At 41.8% G+C, this 21,202-nt stretch overlaps 1 protein-coding gene across 1 annotated transcript in view; it reads left to right on the top strand.

The window, feature by feature from the left end:
- Positions 1-21,202, top strand: part of CDH13 (cadherin 13) — a 542,002-nt gene that overhangs the window by 492,286 nt on the left and 28,514 nt on the right. Inside the window, 1 exon segment of the mRNA XM_032230145.1 lies at positions 18,788-18,930. Within this exon segment, the coding sequence (XP_032086036.1) occupies positions 18,788-18,930 (143 nt within the window).

Here is a 21,202-nt window from a genome sequence, read left to right on the forward strand (position 1 = left end):
ATCTTATCTATCTATCTATCTATCTATCTATCTATCTATCTATCTATCTATCTATCTATCTATCTTATCTATCTATCTATCTATCTATCTATCTATCTATCTATCTATCTATCTTATCTATCTATCTATCTATCTATCTATCTATCTATCTACCTATCTATCTATCTATCATCTCTATCTATCTATCTATCTATCTATCTATCTATATCTATCTATCTATCTATCTTATCTATCTATCTATCTATCTATCTATCTATCTATCTATCTATCATCTATCTATCTATCTATCTATCTATCTATCTATATCATCTATCTATCTATCTATCTATCTATCTATCTATCTATCTATCTTATCTATCTATCTATCTATCTATCTATCTATCTATCTATCTATCATCTATCTATCTATCTATCTATCTATCTTATCTATCTTCCTAATCTTGAAAGCATTGAATAATCTATTGTTTCTTTCTTCTAAAAAAAAAGCAGCAGCAATTCTATAGTGCAGTTCAATTAAAAATGCACATCAAAAAATAACCAAGAAGAAAAAAGATCATAAAATGCTAAAATAACACAAGCTCACCAGAGATTGCATTGATTGAAAGAGTACACCACAGTGCTAGTAACAAAAATAATACTGAAAGGCCAGATGCGCCAATTCAATTTTTTGGAGGGGGAGGTGAGGCTATTTTAGTGCAGGAGGTTCCCCAAGGAGAAGGCCATTTGCTGAGCAGCTGTCTCTCACAGCTAAGCAGAAGAGGACCTCTGAAGTGCCACCTCTGAAAAAGATTTTACGCGGAGGATATGTGGAAAGTTTAGTGACTCCTATACGGAATGAGGCTTACCTAGTTTGATATTTTTGTAAGCATTGTAAACATTATTCTAAAGGGTGCTTACTCCCTAGTAAACATGTGGAGATCAAGTCAGCACAAACTGGCTCCTGGATCCCTTCTGTTGATCCTAGAAAGGAGATTCTGAGCCCATCAGGTAGGACAAGTATTGCATCCAGAGGTGGCCATGGGATTGTATGACTTGGGGAGGTGTTTTAGGCCTCTGGTGGTTACCAGAGGTGGGTTCCCACCAGTTTGGCCTGGTTCAGCCGAACCGGTAGTGGTATAGCAATAGCAATAGCAGTTCGACTTATATACCGCTTCATAGGGCTTTCAGCCCTCTCTAAGCGGTTTACAGAGTCAGCATATTGCCCCCAACAATCTGGGTCCTCATTTTACCCACCTCGGAAGGATGGAAGGCTGAGTCAACCCTGAGCCGGTGGGATTTGAACCGCTGAACTGCTGATCTAGCAGTAGCTTGCAGTGCTGCATTTAACCACTGCGCCACCTTGGCTCTTACCGTAATATTTACCGTCTCAGATATTTCATCTAATATAACTAAAGGCCTCATTTTTATTCTACAATATATATTCAGTTAACATTAGCATTATTTCCCCCCAGAAAGTATACTTCTATACTTCAATCCGGGTCCTCATTTTACCCACCTAGGAAGGATGGAAGGCTGAGTCAACCCTGAGCCAGTGAGATTTGAACAGCCGAACTGCAGAACTGCAGTCAGCTGAAGTAGCCTGCAGTGTTGCATTTAACCACTGCGCCACCTCAGTATGGCGGTGTGGGAGCAACCCAGGCCTTCCATGCCCCAGAACCGGTTCTCTGGTCAGTGCCGTCAGCACCATCATCTTGTTTTTAAGTTCTGCACACGTGCAGAACAATTTTAATTGAATTGTGCATGTGTGGAAAGTGCGCGTCCAGCATGCCCATGTGCATGCACACAAGTAAACCGGCCATAAAGCCGGCCAGAACCCCCCCCCCCTGGTGGTTACTATTTCTGTTCCTCTTAAAAAAATGTGAGTAAAAGGGCCAGGCCACCCTAAAACTACTAGTTGAGGAGATCCAAAGAAAGAATGAGAATCACTCATAAGATCCCTTTCAGAAGGTTCGTTCCTCAACAGATCACAAGAATCTGGTCAACTGACAGTCAGCACTAAATTGGTGCTAAGTAAGAGTTAACGGAATTCAGAGGGAGCTTGGTTTGGAGCATTTGTGGACACCTGAGGTTTCTAGGCTAATTCCTCTCTTGACTCTGCCCCCTCTTATTCATGACTCCTACTCATTGTTCAAGCAAAACCTGGACACTGTTCCCCAGGCTATCTTTTACTTGGTTTAATTTAAGTTGAATGGATTCATTTGAATTTCAAGGATCCCATTATTTTGGATAGTAGATTGATAATGAAATTACACATGGTTATTAGAGCTTCCATACTAAGATGGCGGTAGAAGTGTTTTTATCTTTGCGATAGGATACCCATCAATTGAAATAGCACAGCGTTGTGTTAGGATTGAATTCCTCCCTTCGGGCATGAATGTGTTTCCCATTCAAATGATTCATATGTGAAAAAAGGATCTGGAGCGCCTTGGAAAAGTTTCTCCATCTCAACAGGCCAACGTTTAATTCTGCCTGTAGTTTTTAAGCTTCGTTGAAAGCTTGCCACATCGTCGGATGATTTCTTTATCACACATGATGTTGCAATTCAAAAGAACACACATTCCTCCAAGCGACGTGAAACTGTGATCATTTCTTCTCTTTTTTCCCTACAATCTTTCCCTTCTGGGTTAGTTGTGGTTTTTTTTTTCTTCCCTTCCCTAAAATTGGAGAAACAAGATAATCTTTCACGAATGCCTTCTCGGGCTGTTAGGCTGACGGCGCCATTGGCAAAGCTGGCAAGGGAGCACATGGTTGTGAAAGATAAAACTGGTGCCACTTCACGTAAACAGTCACTTTAAATTGCCTCCAGCTGATATCAGACACACACTGAAAGAGACGAGATATGGATTGTGCTATCCCTGCACAATCACTCTGCCGAGCGTTTAAATCACTCCCACAATACGAAACGAGGCTCAATCTATAGTCCATCTTCCAATACATTTGTATGGACAGAGTCTTATCATCGTGGACAGCAGATGGGCACAAATGGTCTTAAGTTCCCTTGATTCCAATGTGCCTTCCATTCAGTAAGGTAAAAAAAAAAAATCACAAAAGTCTTTTTTTGGTAGAACGCATCCCTACAGCATCAATCTCTTCCATTGTTTCTCCCTTCGACACATTCTCCTGCACTAATTGTTCATTTTCATTTTGTGAAGAGTGGTTGGTTGGTTGGTTGGTTGAATGGCCGAAAAATGCTTGCAGCTTCTGATTAATAAAGCCAAGACATATGAATTGGAGTCAACAATCTTTTGTTCCCAGCATTGATTCAATGGCCAGGAACTGTGTGCGCAATAGCAGAGTTGGAAGGGGTCTTGGAGGTCTTCTAATCCAACCCACTTCTCAAGCAGGAGACCCTGTACCATTTCAGACAAGGTTGCTTCTCTCCTTGATTAGTTCCCATCCATTGTTTCTTATCGTCTAGTCAGCGTTTGTAGGAAGCCATGAAGATGACCTTGGGAAAGCTTGTACAGAGGTTCAAAATATGAGTTAGAATGAAAGAATAAACAGGTGGAAGGGACCTTGGAGGTCTTCTAATCCAATCCCTTGCTCAAGTAGGAAATCCTACACCATTCCAGACAAGTGGCTGTCCAGTCTTCTCTTAAAAGCCTCCAGTGATGGAGCAGCTACAACTTCTGAAGGCAAATCATTCCATTGGTTGGTTGTCCTCACTATTAGGAAATTTCTCCTTAGTTCTAGGTTGCTTCTCTCCTTGATTAATTTCCATCCGTTGCTTCTTGTCCTGCCTTCAGACACTTTGGAGAATAGGTTGACTCCCTCTTCGTTGTGGAAGCCCCTGAGATATTGGAAAACTGCTATCATGTCACCCTTGGTCCTTCTTTTCATCAGACTAGACCCGTGATGGCGAATCTATGGCACGTGTGCCACGGATGGCATGCGGAGCCATATCTGAGGGCACGCGAGGCGTTGCCTTATGTCAGCTCCAGTGCGCTGACATTTCTGAACTTCTAGGAGGCCAGTTGGTCTTGTTTTTCACCATCTACAGGCTCTGGAGGCTTTCCTGGGGAGGGCAAAAAATGGCCCATGTCCGGAGGCTTCAGTGAAGCCTGTGCACATGCACAGGGAGGAGCACGGAGGGGGTTGTGTGCACATGTGTGGGAGGGTGGCATTGCATCAGGGATGTGGGCACATGCTCCCTTTTGACACCTGAGCAAAAAGTGTTCGCCATCTCTGGACTAGACAATATCTGATGCTTGTTGCTTCCTTTTTCATGCAAGAGTCCTCTCTCATTTACATCCTTTTATTAATGGAGTCTAGTGACTCCACTGAGTCATCTGCAGAAAACACAGGGTTTTTTGGGGAGAGGAGGAAGGGTGGGGAGTCTGGAATTAAGATTATTAACAGAATAAAAGAATACCAGAGTTGGAAGGGAATTTAGAGGTCTTCTAGTCCAACTGGCCTGCTCAAACAGGAGGCCCTATAGCATCTCAGACAAATAATTGCTCCGATCTCTTCTTAAAAAAAACTCCAGAGATGGAGCGTCCACAACATCTGGAAACAGATTGTTCCACTGATGAATTGCCTTCACTGTCCCATTGGTTCTCTCCTTCATTAGCTTCCTTGAGGTATGGAAACACTGCTATCATCTCAGCCTTGGTCCTTCTTTTCACTAGAATAGCCATAACCAATTCAGACAAAACCCATGGCAATAAGTGCACATCTGCATTGCCACCTCTTAGGACAATAAAAGATTGTACAGTAGTGGCCATCATTGTGGAAACCTTTTAGGGGGGAAAGTGTATTTTTGAGGTTTGATGGCTAATGACACCACTTTTTGGGGGGAGTAGCACCATAAAATTAGACATCAGTGGAAAGATAATTTAATCAAGAATGTAATGCAATAATTTTTACGCAGGATTTGCTCTTAGAATAGCAGTTATGAAGAAGAAAAGTGAAACACATAGAAACAACAAGACATACAAAAATTATCACCCTAGAAGATATACAAAAATTATCCCGTCAGTTAATACTTAGTTGGGTAACTTTTAGCATGAATTACGGCCTTACAACATCTTCCCATGGAGTGAACCAAGTCTTTCGGCTCTGCAGCTGTTACAATGTGAAACCAAGATTGAATGATTGCTTCTGTTAACTGAATTTTATTGCTGGGTCGCTTCTGACCTATAACTTTTCACAGAATACAGATAATCAAACAAGCTTTGTTGCATTACATTCTTGATTAAATTATCTTTCCATTGATATATAATTTTATAGCATGACTCCCCCCAAAAAAGTGTGTTATTAGCTATCAAACCTCAAAAACACACTTCACACAGACACAAACCCCAAAGGATTTCCACAATTTTGGCCACTACTGTATTTACCCAGGGATCTTATTCAATAAAACCAGCAACCAGATTTGGGGGACGATGTTTTAGAGCTTCTGTGACCCTATCAAAAATGACTTCTCTTTGATTTCTTTGGAATCCGTGGTGGACAATATTGAAGGCATTTTTTTTCTTGTTCAGACCATGCAACCTGATTGGAATTTAATCATTTTTAGCTCTCGGATTTCCATTGTTTCCCCACATTTAACCTGACAAACTGAATAATTTCCTGTAGGGTTATTTTGGGTTAGCTGCAACCTACTTTCTCCTTCTCCTTTGATGTTGCTGCTCATTAGGGCTGGGGGTGCACTTTATTTCGTTCACGGCTGGAGGTAAACTCAACTCATTTTGAATTTTAAGCAATACATAAATTGAAACATGATTGTTGAAATGTTTCGGGATTCCTTGCAGCATAATTTGTCAAAAGAAAGTTTATTAAGGGGGGGGGGGAATCTGCATAAAAAGATGTATATTCATGAAAATGAAGACAAAATTATCCAATACATGAGGGGAGGGGGGAAATGAACAGAAATGGGTAGGATTTTGCACCAAAATACAAAGAAGGTTTAATGCAGTGTTTCTCAACCTTGGCGACTTTAAGTCCTGTGGACTTCAACTCCCAGAATCCCCCAGCCAGCTGTGCTGGCTGGGGGGTTCTGGCAGTTGAAGTCCACAGGACTTAAAGTCGCCATGGTTGAGAAACACTGGTTTAATGGATTAAAAATAATACATTCAGTGAATTGCATTAGGTAGATTTGCAAAAGTGAGGAATGAAGAGTCATAAAATATACATGTTCTCTCATAACTGCTACTTCCGTACTATGTTGAATTTAGAAAATTTATTTCAATGATACTGAGTTACGAGTACTCTAATGCAATTGTGCCAAATCCATTTTGCAAGTGCACTAATTAGCTTTTTTATTGATTCCGCAATCACTGCAACTATCTAATGATCTCTGTGTCATCAAGTACAATAAAGCATATCTAAAATGCAATAAGCATTCATCGGAAATACAATGAAAGGCTTTTAAAATAGTCCAAAGGGGGCGGGGGGGGGATAGAACTTTAGCATAAGGAAGCTGCGTTAAAACACCCTCCAGGTGCCAATGAAGGACAATGGATAACCTCGCATCTTAGAACAGGTTGTTGCCAACATTGGTGTAGCAAGCTAGAAACCTGTACACAGCCTACCTTCGCCTGTTGTATTTTTTTTTTCCGTGAAAATCGTGAAAATACGTTTATTTCCAATTCATTCCAAACCATCACATGTATACTGTGCATAACCGGGGCATATAACATTGAATAATAAACACAGCCCTCGCTTTTATAAACACTACCCCCCAAAATACAAACCATATATACCACCTTGACCCACCATACACCCTCTTTCACCCCCCTCCAACTTTCATTCTTCCTTCCGACATTCCCCTCCACCTACTTCCCCTCCCCCTCTAGCACTCCTCTCTCCCAATACCTTCCCTCCCTTCCTTCTCCTCCTACCTCCAATCCTCTCTCCCACCCTCTCTACCCCTCTTTCTTCTTTCGCTCTACTCCTCTCTTCAGTGTATTTATATTGCCTATCAGTATGTTCAGCTTGTCCTATTCTTACCCTAACATTAAGAAGCCACAGTATATAAGTGCAATCATGTACTTTAAGATATTATATTTCCCCCCTCCCCCCCCTCACCCTAGATCCCCACCTCCCTTCCCTCCCCCCGACTTCCCAGAGCCCGTACACGGTATAACTTTTTAACAAACACAGTCTAAAATATCTTAAAACAACTCAGTTTCTTACTGTTACCCAAACTTTAAACAGTTTAACTTATTGCTAATCTTAAGCATAGGCTATCTGGAGTTTCTTAGTCCCATATTTGCTTTGTGTATAGCCTGTTGTATTTTTGCTGTGAGTTAAAAACAGAGACACAGCCTCCCACAACTTTGAAACTCAGGTTGCTGGGGTAAAGAATTAGTCTTCCAGCTATCCTGGACCAACTTTTTAAACGTCAACACTTTGAACCATATTTTGAAGGAAATATGTTCATGAATTCATCTACGTCTACAAAGATGGGGGGGGGGGTTTCAAACTATTTTCCAAAGCATCAAAAGTCAAGGAAAGAAGCAATGGTTGGAAACTAACCAAGGAGAGGAGCAACCTGGAATTAAGGGGAAATTTCCTAATGGCGAGAGGAGTTAACCAGTGGAACAACTTGCCTTCAGAAGTTGTGGTTGCTCCATCAGTGAAGGCTTTCAAAAGGAGACTGGAAACCCATCTGTCTGAAATGATACAGGATCTCCTGCTCAAGCAGGAGGTTGGACTAGAAGACCCCCAAAGTCCCTTTCAGCCCTATGATTCTATGATATGTCCTGTCTTGTGCCATTTTTTTTGAATGGGAACCAAGAAACCATTCTCATTATTATTTTTGTAGAGTGGTATCTTCTGTGGATGATACTATATAAATCAATCCATCATCCTCATTACCAGCTCCATTACATACTTGATGTATTCATGAGTTCTAAGGTCGATTAATGTTTTCTTTGTGCTGGACCCAGGCCAATTATGGTCAAGACGGTAGCTCCATTGCAAAGCTAACAGCTTTCACCTCTGCAATTTGAGACTGGATTCCGATCATTGACCATCTCATTAGTAACTAAACAGACTGCCCTCGTAAATAGCTATATAGAATAGAACAGAGTAGAATAGAGTAGAGTAGAGTAGAGTGGAGTGGAGTGGAGTGGAGCGTGGCGTAGCGTGGCGTGGAGTGGTGTGGAGTGGAGTGGAGTGGAGTGGAGTAGAGTGGAGTAGAGTAGAGTAGAGTAGAGTAGAACAGAATAGAAGAGAACAGAATTCTTTATTGGCCAAGTGTGATTGGGCACACAAGGAATTCGTCTTTGGTGCAGATACATAAAAAGACAAGATACATTCGTCAGTGTACATAAAAAGACAAGATACATTCGTCAAGAATCATAAAGTACGATACTTAATGAAAGTCACGGGGTACAAATAAACAATCAGGAAACAATCAATATCAATATAAATCATAAGGATATCAGCAACAAAGTTGCAGTCCTGCAGTCCTAAGTGGGAGGAGATGGGTGATAGGAACAATTAGAAGACTAAGAGTAATAGTAATGCAGCCTTAGTGAATAGCTTGACAGTGGTGAGGGAATTATTTGTTTAGCAGAGTGATGGTAAATAGGTATATCAGACAATTCTTGTGATCAGGAATGGTCTACAGATCCAGGTCAATGTATCAAGATAAATAGCAGGAGAGATTTGAAACTTTCAGGAACGCACTGAAGAATATAAGAGCACTTCTGGACAGGTTTGGGAAGGGTCTTGTATTCAAAAGCCATTAATTGCTTTGGTCTATGTGGGAACACGCATTGAGCACTTGCCTGCAATTCTTTAAACCAGAAGCTAATTTCCCAAATATCACGCTAGAGCGGCGGGAAGAAACCAGACAATCTTGGGAAAGGATGCGGCTCATTTAAAGAGTTGCAGAGAGGTGATACATTAATGTCCCTGCAGACTCTGAAACACCTTTTTGATCTGATGTGTAGCCCTGCCATGTTCTCCTTGTGGATGACTTGTGGCCTCTTGGTGGTCTTCTCCCTCTTCTGGGTTTCAGCATTTAATTTCAGTTTCCCCGACGAGATTTAGTAGTAATGGCCAGGATGATAGGTGGATGCCCAAGGCACTACACCATCTCTACTTCAACTTGGCCTACAAAGAAGACAGCAAACCTGCTTCAGGCGAACCAAAGTCTTCAAGGTGATGGATCATGGAAGTCCACCTGAACAGCTGAGCCCTCTCTTTTTCCAACCTACTAGGTCAGCAGTCTTGAGTCTAAAATTAGTGCACCATTTTCAAAATGACTAGCTGGTGTTGACGCCTGGAAGCCAAAGGCTGAAAGAGATTAGCATAGGTCTGATGGAGCCTCTAAAACAGTATTTCTCAACCTTGGCAACTTGAAGATGTCCGGACTTCAACTCCCAGAATTCCCCAGCCAGCGTTCGCTGGCTGGGGAATTCTAGGCGTTGAAGTCTGGACATCTTCAAGTTGCCAAGGTTGAGAAACACTGCCCTAAAATATACAGATACAGATTAACAGAGTTGGAAGGGACCTTGTAGAACATTTAGTCCAACCCCCTACCAAAGCAGACCCTCCACCATTTTTGACGGAGGGCAGTCCAGTCTCTTCTTGAAAGCCTCCAGCGATGATGCCCACAATGTCTGAAGTCAAGCTGTTCCATGGGTTGATTGTTCTCACTGTCAGAAATTTCCTCCTTATTTCCAGGTTGAATCTCTCCTTGTTCAGTTTCCATCCATTATTCCTTGATTGGCCTTCAGGTGCTTTGGAGAATAGCTTGATCCCCCTCCTCTCTGGGGCAGCCCCTCAAATATTGGAAGATTGCTATCCTGTCTTCCCTGGTCCTTCTCTTCACTAGAGTAACCATGCCCAGTTCCTGCAACCGTTCATCCTATGTTTTAGCCTCTGGTCCCCTAATCATCCTGGTTGCTCTTCTCTGCGCTCTTTCTAGAGCAGTGTTTCTCAACCTTGGCAACTTGAAGATGTCTGGACTTCAAGTCCCAGAATTCCCCATTCGCTGGCTGGGGAATTCTGGGACTTGAAGTCCAGACATCTTCAAGTTGCCAAGGTTGAGAAACACTGTTCTAGAGTCTCAATGTCTTTTTTATAGTGTGGTGACCAAAACCTAGGTCTGATAGAGCTCCTAAAATAAATCTCCTGACCAAAAGGAGATCATTTCTTTGGTCTCTAAACCAATTTATGCTCCTGTATCTGTGTGGTTTTGAGCGTTCAGCAGCGAAGTTTGCATAAGTGGAAATGTTCTTCTAGATGCAACTAACCCCAAACTCATATCTGAACCGCGTTTCACTCATCCTTTTAAGTGTGTCTCGTATGATTTTCTTTTCCCTTTTTTTCTGAAGAAAAACCCAGAGTTAATTGTCAAAAGTAGTGCTCAATTAAGCCAGATGACTCCAATTATCATCTCAGGAAGCCGTTCGAGTACATCCCCAGGAAACGCTTTCATAAGGCTGATCCCACTGCGGTTTGGCCCTCCAGATTGAAAGAGGAAAATGCCCCCTGAAGCTCGCTTTTTTTTTTCCTTTTCTTTTTCCTTCTCGAGACCGACAATTAGTCTCATTCAAGGAAGATATCTCAAATTGGTCCTTGTCTTTGCAGGTAGGATGGTCCATGATACCTCCGCTGGAGCAATTTGCAAGAAACAGAAGTTTTAAACGCGGGGGGGGGGGGGGAGCTGGAGCTCTTTAAAAAAAAATAGCATGAAGATAAGCATTGATCCTGTGGACCAGAAAACAATCTCCAAGCATTTTCGAATGTATTTACGGATACATTCAAAGAATTTTGGAGGAGAGAAATTAGCTTTGATTGATTGATTTGGTCAAGTGGCTGTCGGGGTCCCAAGTAAGACCCCCAATGAAAGAAGACTCTGAGGTTCCTCAAAGTTCCATTTTATTAGAGATGTCATATTGGCACATCTGGGGAAACCCAAATCTGAAAGCTTCCAGGTTTTCTCCACCCAAAAGAAAGTTCAAGACCCTCCCCAGCCCCCACATGTCCATCCCATGGCCCAATCAGGCGCCATCCAACTCTGGAGATGCCTCCCAGTCACACCCCTCCAGGTGCAGGCCAAGATGTCCTTGATGCTCTGAGAAAGGAATGTTATTTTGACTATATCTCTCCCACATTCCATATAATCCCCCCGCCCTCTTATTTTCCCACAGCATTAAATGTGGCAGGCCAGAAGGCCCATTGCAAAAGATGGCTTCCAGGCCTGACACCAGAAGGATTCACACATTATGAAAATATTACTGTACGAAAGTGTAATAAAATAAAGTACCAGCATTTAAAAAAAACTGATTAAATAATAGGTGTTTATTGAAACATACATAAATCCATGCAACAACCCTTACAAATAACTTTCTTCCTGGGGCTAAGAGAGAGCGACTAGGCCAAAGTCACCCAGCTGGCTTTCATGCTAGACAGGACTAGAACTCACACTCTCCCAGTTTATAACCTTCTGCCTTCACCCCTAGGCCAAACTAGCTCTCTGCTGAAGACCATCCTAAATGGAAAAGTGATATTCAGTTTCATTCCTGCTGTTCTAGTGAAAAGGGTGAGAAAGCCCCCGGTTAAAATAGGGGGCACTATATAAAGGACAGCCTAGGGAGCGGTGCGGTGGTCTAGAGTTGGAGCTCTCGCCTCACAATCAGGAGGCTGTGAGTTTGATCCTAGGTAGAGGCAGATATTTCTCTCTCTGGGCACAGTGAGAATAGATCTGCTCAACAGAACTCCGCATTGGCAACGGGAAGGGCATCGGGCCAGTAAACACTCTGCTAGCTCCATTCAGCTGCCCAGATTACACTCTACAATGGATTATGGGGTCATTAAAGGGATGGTGATATAAAGGAAAACCTAGCAGCCTATATAAGCTTCTTGTGACTTCATTGAGTGTCCCAACGGTTTTAATACGCATCACCTCATAATGCTTCAGATGCCAGCTTTTCACTTTCTTGAAGAACATTTCGAATCTAGCCGTGTTCTCCAGCAACTGCAGTCCCATGAGCCTCCGAGCCACTGGGAAGCATGCAGCATGAGGCACGATGCTTAAGGACTCATTGCTGAAGTATTTGTGATTTGGGTCGGCCAAAAATGGTAATAGCATTGCTTCATATCACTTTCAAGCATCTGGAAAGCGGTGATTCCGGGAAAGACAGAAGGATATAAATCTTCTCCTTTTGATTTGTTAGTGTACTTCGCAGCCTTGCCAGTAATCCTCTGCCATTTTTAATTGGATGAGGGATTATTTGCATCTGGGTCCACATCTCGCTTCCCCAGCAAAACCACAGGTTTGAGGTATGCTGTTCGTCTCCCAAAGGAAAGCCTTTAATTTCTGCGCATACCATTAATACCTTCGGTGTTTGTTCTCCAAACTCCTATCCTCTAATGATAAAGAATGGGCATATTTGACAGTTCTTCTCTCTTTCATCCCATCTTCTCGTGTTTTTAAAAATATTTTGGGAGAATATGGCTAAGAACAGCTTGCTAAATATTTGGATTGATAGGTGTGATAAATCAGGAGAGAAGAATGCAAGGGAGGGAGGGAGGGAGAGAGAGAGAGAAAGGGAGAGAGAGAGAGAGAGAGGGAAGATGTTTTTCTTTAGAGGTAGAATGTTTCAGAAATACTAAATGCACACAGAGAACTGGACTGATTTTTATGGAAGAGACTAGAGAAATGTGGCCTGTTGCTATTTTAAAGATTTCAGGAATTTTAAAAAAGGTCCAGTGTGTTCTTCTTATTTTGTTGCCTCTCCAATTCCCATTTTTGGCAGGTCATCGCATTGGTTTCAATGCCCAGCTTCTTCAACCCTTGCATAAGAGTGTAAAGTAGATGTTGGAGCCAGGATGGGCTTCAGTTATCAATTCTCAACTACTGGTTCAATTCTCAAAACCCATTTCCAATCACCTCATAGAATTCTAAACCTCAACTGATCCCAAACCCTTGTTGATCTTGTGTGAACTTGGAATTTGAGGAGGATCAGCTGATCCTTGAGAAGAGAAGTTCCTGGGATGTCATCCCAAGATGCTTTTTTTCCCAAAAGACAAGTGGAACTTCTTGGTTTTTTGAAAACATTTTGCTTCTCATCCAAGAAGCTTCTTCGGTTCTAACTGCCTCTTGGGGAATGTTTAGTTTGCTTAGAACTGAAGAAACTTCTTGGATGAAATGCAAAACATTTTCAAAGGAAAAAAACCAGGAAAATCCAGTTGTCTTTTGGAAAAAACATCTTTGGGACAGCCATTACCTGGATGGCTGAGAATATCCATAGCTGGAGAGTCTCCTGGGCTGTAGGTTGGACTAAAAACTCAAACACACACAAACACACACAAACACACACACACACAAAGACAGAAACTCATACAGGCAGGAAGAAAAACTAGAGATAAACATCTTGTAATCTCAACGACAAAATTAGATGACTGTCGAGCTGAACTTAACTCTCAAAATAACTTTATATTGAACTTGTAAGCCACTGAAGTTTTCTATGTGACAATCATGGTTAAGAGTCTAACATGAGGAAAACTGGTGAATTTCCTTGTCATGCAGTAATGAAAGGTTAAAAGTGTTGCTTGTTTCTTCGTGTTGCTCAGTATAAATAGCATTTCAAACTCATTTTTGAATGTTTCTAGGCAGTTTACAGGGACATCTAGGGATGTGGTAGCTCAGTGGCTAAGGCACAGCTTGTCGATCAGAAAGATCGGCAGTTTGGCAGTTCAAATCCCTAGCACCACATAATGGAGTGAGCTCCCATTACTTGTCCCAGCTTCTGCCAACCTAGAAGTTCGAGAGCACGTAAAAATGCAAGTAGAAAAATAGGAGCCACCTTTGGTGGGAAGGTAACAGTGTTCCGTGCGCCTTTGGCGTTTAGTCATGCTGGCCACATGACCATGGAGACTTCTTCGGACAGCGCTGGCTCTTCGGCTTTGAAACGGAGATGAGCACCGCCCCCTAGAGTCGGGAACGACTAGCAGATATGTGTGAGGGGAACCTTTACCTTTAAGTGGTTTACAATAGAACAAATCAAAACACAAAATATGTAATAGAAAGCAAAAATAAAATGGTTACCTTGATATTGATGTCCAGAGGAGGGTAAGGAAAAAAACACAGATTAATTGGAATTATGGTAATCCCCTTGGAAATTGTGACAGGGCTCTGGATTGTTGAAATAAGGCTGTTGCCTTAATCTTTGTGGTATGTTTTGTTTCTGTGTATGTGTGTGTACTGGATGTATTTGTCAGCTGCTTCTCAAGACTAATAGATTTCCCCAGGCATCTTACAATGTAAAATCGGTCCAATTCGAAATCATGTTATATTTAAAAGACTGTTTTAAAAAAAGTCCACAGCAATAAAATGTCATTTTAAGAATCTAATAGTAACAAAAAGACCAAACCTTTGGTGTTAAGGCATGGCTGACCTTCCTTTATTATTGTCTATAATAGTGACAATCAACAATCCAAGATCATTGTGGTTTGAAAGGACAGTTTAAGTGGGAACGTTACGAGCATTTTCCCCTGCTTTGTACAAGAATAGCACACACTTAAAGTTTTTGTTATTTATTAGAATTCACATTGCAGCGCAGAATTCACCTGGATCCCAAGGGCAGAAAGGAGAAGACGAAAAAAGGAAGAAAAAAATATCTTTTGAAATCTCTCCACACTCCAGGAAGTGTTTTTATGGCCCATTGCACATTTCACATATGATCATGGCTTCGCTAACACATGCAGATTCCTGCATTCTCTATCATCAAATATTTAATGGGGGGAAAAAACATGTCGGCATCTTATGGCTTCCCAAATGAAGAGTCAAAAGTAGGCAGGAGATTAGGTGCAGACCCAACCGAGCAGAGCCAAGAATTCAGGGTTTTTCTACACCTTTCTAGGAAAAGGAACTTTTTCCCGTTCTTTCATCGCCGAGGCTCCTGGCCTCCGTGGAAAGACGTGGGGTTTTTAACATTCATGGCATGCCTTCTCCCCCAAAACACAAGTGGAAAACCAAGAACATGCCCAAAATGTAGTGTTTTTTGTTTCAGGGCAATTCCACTTGGATCTTGAAAATGATCTGCATTTACAAGCTTGGGCTCAGGTAGATAAATGGGAGAGGGAGTCCCATTCTGCGTCAAAAACAGAGGTCCATTACTCCCAATTCGGCCCGCTTCAGCCGAACCAGTAGTGAATTCAGACCTGGGTTGCAAAACCGGCAGTGACCCAGGCCTGCCATGCCCCCGAACCAGTTCCCTTGCCGCTTCTGGGCTGCCGCCATTTTGGTTTTTAGTGACTGCGCATGTGTAGTTCACTGTAAATTGTTCTGCGCATGCGCAAAGAACAATTTACATTGAATAGTGCATGTGTTGCACGTGGTCAAAAAGGTTTTTGTGAGCTGGAGACTGGGGTGGGGGCAAGTGCTTAAAGCTACACAGCAACACTAGGAGAGGCAAGAACTGTTAAAAATGTAGAAAGTGGGCTTGAACCTTTGATTTATCAATTTATTTTTCACAATTTTTAACTTTCTGCTTCTCTCAGAATGGGACTGTGAGAGGTACACAGTAAATAATACAATAAAAGGTCGGAAAGTCACAAATGGCAATCACACAATCCCAGAAGTCTGGAACTGCTGTAAGGTCTATTGTCTGTCTGTCTTCTATCTATCTATCTATCTATCTATCTATCTATCTATCTATCTATCTCTATTTATTATCTCTCTCTATCTATCATCTATCTATAAATCATCTGTATCATGTATCATCTGTCTATCTATCTATCTATCTATCTATCTATCTATCTCTATTTATTATCTCTCTCTATCATCTATCTATAAATCATCTGTATCATGTATCATCTGTCTGTCTGTTTGTCTATCTATCTATCTATCTATCTATTATCTCTATCTATTACCTCTCTATCTATCTATTACCTATCTATCTATCTATCTATCTATCTATCTATCTATCTATCTATCTATTATCTATCTATAAATCATCTCTATCATTTATCATCTGTCTGTCTATCTACTTCTCTATCTATTTATCTATCTATCTATCTATTATCTACCTATCTGTCTATCTATCTATCCATCCATCCATCCATCCATCCATTATCTCTATCTATCGTCATCTATCTATTATCTCTATCATCTGTTTATCTATCATCTATCATCTAATCATCTATCTATCTATCTCCCTCTCTATATCTCTCTATTATCTCTATCATCATCTACCTATAAATCATCTCTATCATTATCTGTCTGTCTGTCTATCTATTATCTATCTATCTATCTATCTATCTATCTATCTATCTATCTACCTATTATTTATTTATCTATCTATCATCTATCTATCTATCTATCTATCTATCTATTATCTATTATCTATTATCTATTATCTATTATCTATTATCTATTATCTATTATCTATTATCTATTATCTATTATCTATTATCTATTATCTATTATCTATTATCTATTATCTATTATCTATTATCTATTATCTATTATCTATCTATTATCTATCTATTATCTATCTATCTATCTATCTATCTATCTATCTATCTATCTATCTATCTATCTATCTATCTATCTATCTATTGGCTTGTCCTTTGCTATATGTCCCGTAATAGATTCTGAACAACTTCAAGCAGTTCTCAACTTACGACCACAATTGAGCCCCAAATTGTCTCTGCTGATGCGAAGACAGTTGTTAAATGAGTTTTGCCACATTTTACGACCTTTCTTCCCATGGTTGTTAAATGAATCATTGCAGTTGTTAAGTTAGTAACATGGTTGTTAAGTGAATCTGGCTTCCTCATTGACTTCGCCTGTCCGAAGGTCACAAAAAGGCATCATGTGACCCAGGATATTGCAACAGTCATAAATACATGATGCCAGTTGCCAAGTGCCTGGTTTTTGATCACATGATCATGGAGATGCTGCAAAGATCATTAAGTGTGAAAAGGGGTCATGAGTCACTTTTTCTGGGGCTGCTGTAACTTCGAATGGTCCCTAAATGATGAGCTGTAAGTCGAGAACTATCTGTATCTGTCTGGGATATTTCAATATCTGATGTTTCACTGAATACAAGTTGGATTGATGGGCTAAATACGTCTTGCCAACTCAATAATTCTACGTAGCTGTAGACAAAAGAAGAGGTGAGATAGGAATTAACACACTCATTTTGCTTTCTCAAATCCTGTTGGGTCTTGAAGCTTCTGGTTCTTCTAAATTGCCCAGCTCTCTTTCACATGAAATTTAACATTGTTCTTAGTGGATTTAAGCCAATTTGGATATATTCATTCTACAGCTGAGAACTACTCTGGTTCCCTGAAAGATATGGGTGTATAGATTTGGAAAGTAGAGAGGTTTACAAACGGGGGGTGGGGGGGGGGGCGAAATCTGCTTGAATCACTCCCAAACACACCTTTTAAATCAGGACCCTATGTTGCTTTGATTTTATGTTTCACATATATTTATTTTTACACTTCGGGTAACCGAAACTCATATTTGCATATTAAAAGAATCTCAGCGAGGAACAATCGCCTTAGTTAAGGGATATTATGTACTTACAATGGGTAAAATTTGAGAGAAGATTTAATTTGCGGGTGGTGGGGGGAGAGGAAAAATGCTCTGTGTCAAATTACGTGTTGTGTAATTTATCTCCGATGCACAATCGGAACAGATTGGGGAGAAATGCCCATTTCTCCAAGGTACTGCCATTTGTGAATGTAGAAGCAGGGGTTAATCTTTCCCAATTGTTCTGCAGAGCTGAGTGTTTATGTGTATGTGGGAGGGAGGGAGTTGTACATGTGGAGTACCTGCACACGCATGTGTCGCACACACAAGCATATTGTTCGGGATGAATAGGATAGTCTTCACCTTGCGATGAGTTCAGCTACCTTGTCTCCTAGTTTGATGGGCATCTTTGTTTAAGAATTATTCTTTTTTAAAGGGACAAAGGAGCCGTGTGAAATAATTAGACGCACTGTTGTTGTCACGCAGGGCATTCATCACTATGGATCCTAAGATGCTGCTGCGGATCTGGGCTTTGATGGTTATGAAAAAAAAAACAGGCCCAGGCGGAGCTGATAGACTGTATCATTTGCTAATCACAACAGCTTGTTCTTTGTTCCTCTCTAATCATTCTCGATGGTGCCAATAGCGCCATTGTCGTTTGGTGTGAATGAGGTGCTTGGGGGAATGCCACGCTTTGTTTATACAGTCGCAAACATCGCCGTGACGCTGCCCTTGTTCAACAAAGAGGCCCCTTTTAAGTCAAGATCTAAAGTAGGGTCCCTCAACCTTAGGAAGTCTAAGATGAATGGACTTCAACTCCCAGAATTTATTTATTTATTTTTATCTATTTAGATTGTCTCTTCTAACACTGATGGTGTTGCTTACTTGGGTAATGAAATATCTGTAAGAAAACAACCAGAGAGAGAGTATCAAAGACTCCAGTCTTCTTCCTCTTCCCCACAAATCCCACTCTAGCACAGATGATGTTCTCTAGTTGGGTAATGAATCGTCTGCAAGAAAAACGCCAAGCTCAGAAAGCACCAAGGACCCCCACAGTTCAACCCTGAGCCACAAAGGTGGCGCAGTGGTTAAATGCAGCACTGCAGGCTACTGCTAGATCAGCAGGTCAGCGGTTCAAATCTCACCGGCTCAGGGTTGACTCAGCCTTCCATCCTTCCGAGGTGGGTAAAATGAGGACCCAGATTGTTGGGGGCAATATGCTGACTCTCTGTAAACCGCTTAGAGAGGCCTGAAAGGCCTATGAAGCGGTATATAAGTCTACTGCTAGACAAAGATTCTCTTCTATTGGTATCGTTGATTATTCTCTGTTCCTTTTGGCAGGTTCTCCACCAACAGAGACCCAGCTGACTGGTTGGAAATCAATCCTACAAATGGAACCATTCGCACCAAGGGGACGCTTGATCGTGAATCCCCCTCCGTACTGAACAACATCTACACGGCATCCTTTCTGGCAATAGACAGTGGTGAGTAGTGGTAGCCAAAGGCATGGGAGTTTTTGCTCCTCTTCCTTACCAAAGAATAACAAAGAATATCCACAGCTTTTTCTGATAACAGTTTTTCTAGTCCTTGTGGTGCCTTCCACATTTGTTGGATTTGGGCCCTACGAATTCCTAGGTAGCAGAGGCTTGGAGGCCTCCCAAAGAGCATCCAGCTACTCCCTGTAGGAAGAAGAGTCTTCCTTCTGCTCATCTGCTCTTCAGATGAACGGAGATGATGAACTCATACAAACTCTTCCTTTACAAACAGCAGCAAAGGAAAGAGCCGAAGTGGCGCAGTGATTAGAGTGCAGTACTGCAGGCCACTTCAGCTGACTGCTATCTGCAGTTCGGCAGTTCAAATCTCACCGGCTCAAGGTTGACTCAGCCTTCCATCCTTCCGAGGTGGGTGAAATGAGGACCCAGACTGTGGGGGCGATATGCTGACTCTGTAAACCGCTTAGAGAGGGCTGAAAGCCCTATGAAGTGGTATATAAGTCTAACTGCTATTGCTAATTCAATACAAATAGTAAGGTGAAGGTAAAGGTAACTTTTAACTTTATGAAAAGTAGGCAACAAAATTGGATTTTCATGTTTTATAGAACTTCTGTGATTGACAATAGCTACAACTAGAAAGGTTCAAAAGGTATGGAAACCTCTAGGGCACCTTTACCTTGGTTAATTCGTGTTTAACCCTTATGTTATTTGGTTTTTGTTCAATTCCTTTTTTATAAACCTGGCCATCATGTGCTAAACCAGCCAATTGTAGTTTATTCAACAAACGATGGACCAACCTTGACTTAAGCCAATGCATAGATTCAGCTGATAACCTGGATGCTATTATTATTATGATGATTAAAATACTGGTAAGAGAGCCTAAGAGGAGCTTCAGTTTCAGTTTCAGTTTCAGTTTTGGTTTATTTGTATGCCACCCTTCTCCGGGAGGGACTCAGGGCGGCGAACAACTCAAAAGGGAAAAGGGGACACAAACACAATACACGTAATTAAAATACACAAGAGTCATACAGCCATACAAGTCGAGAGGGGAGGGGAACTCATCAACCCCAGGCCTGCCGGCACAGCCAGGTTTTGATGGCTTTCCGGAAGGCCTGGAGAGAGGTGAGGGTCCGGATCTCCACAGGGAGTTCATTCCAAAGGGCCGGAGCTGCTACAGAGAAGGCCCTCCCCTGGGTAGTAGCCAGATGGCATTGGCTGGTAGACGGAACCCAGAGGAGGCCAACCCTGTGAGATCTAACGGAAGGTAATTGGCAGCAGGCGGTCTCTCAAGTACCCAGGTCCAATACCATGAAGGGCTTTATAAGTTACGACTAGCACTTTGAAGTGTATCCGGAGACCGATCGGTAGCCAGTGCAGCTCACGGAGGATAGGTGTAACGTGGGTTGCCATGTTTTGAAGAGAAATTGAATGTTGCATATGGGACCTCCTGCATTCATTTATTTTTTTAGTTAGTTAGTTTGTCAAACATGTATGAGATAACAGGTGTAAGTATAAACATGGACATGGACACAGGAAATGGGTACGAATAAATGGGGACAGTAGGACAGGGACGGTAGGCACACTGGTGCCCCCTTTAAGGACCTCTTAGGAATGGTGGGGTCCACGGTGGACATTTTCAAGTGGAAGCTGTGGAGATTTGAGGATGTAACAATGGAGTCAGGTAGAGCATTCCAGGCGTTGACCCCTCTGTTGCTGAAGTCATATTTTCTGCAATTGAGTTCGGAGTGGTTTACCTTGAGTTTGTACCTATTGTTTGCCTGTGCATTATTGAGGTTGAAGCTGAAGTAGTTGTTGACAGGTAGGACATTGTAGCAGACAATTTTGTGTACTACACTTAGGTCTAACTGTAGACGGCATAGTTCCAAGTTTTCCAAGCCCAAGATTTCAAGCCTAGTGGCGTAAGGTACTCTATTGTGAGCAATAGCAATAGCAATAGCAGTTAGACTTATATACCGCTTCATAGGGCTTTCAGCTCTCTCTAAGCGGTTTACAGAGTCAGCATATCGCCCCCAACAATCCGGGTCCTCATTTTATCCACCTCGGAAGGATGGAAGGCTGAGTCAACCCTGAGCCGGTGAGATTTGAACCGCCAAACTGCAAATAACAGTCAGCTGAAGTGGCCTGCAGTACTGCACCCTAACCACTGCTCCACCTCGGCTCTATCTAGCAGAGAAGAGGAGGACTCTTCTCCTGAAATGCCTCTGGACTTTTGAATTTGAATTTTAAATTTGAAGCAGATGGT

The sequence above is a fragment of the Thamnophis elegans genome, chromosome 14, assembly GCF_009769535.1.
Source record: "Thamnophis elegans isolate rThaEle1 chromosome 14, rThaEle1.pri, whole genome shotgun sequence".
Lineage (NCBI taxonomy): Eukaryota > Metazoa > Chordata > Lepidosauria > Squamata > Colubridae > Thamnophis > Thamnophis elegans.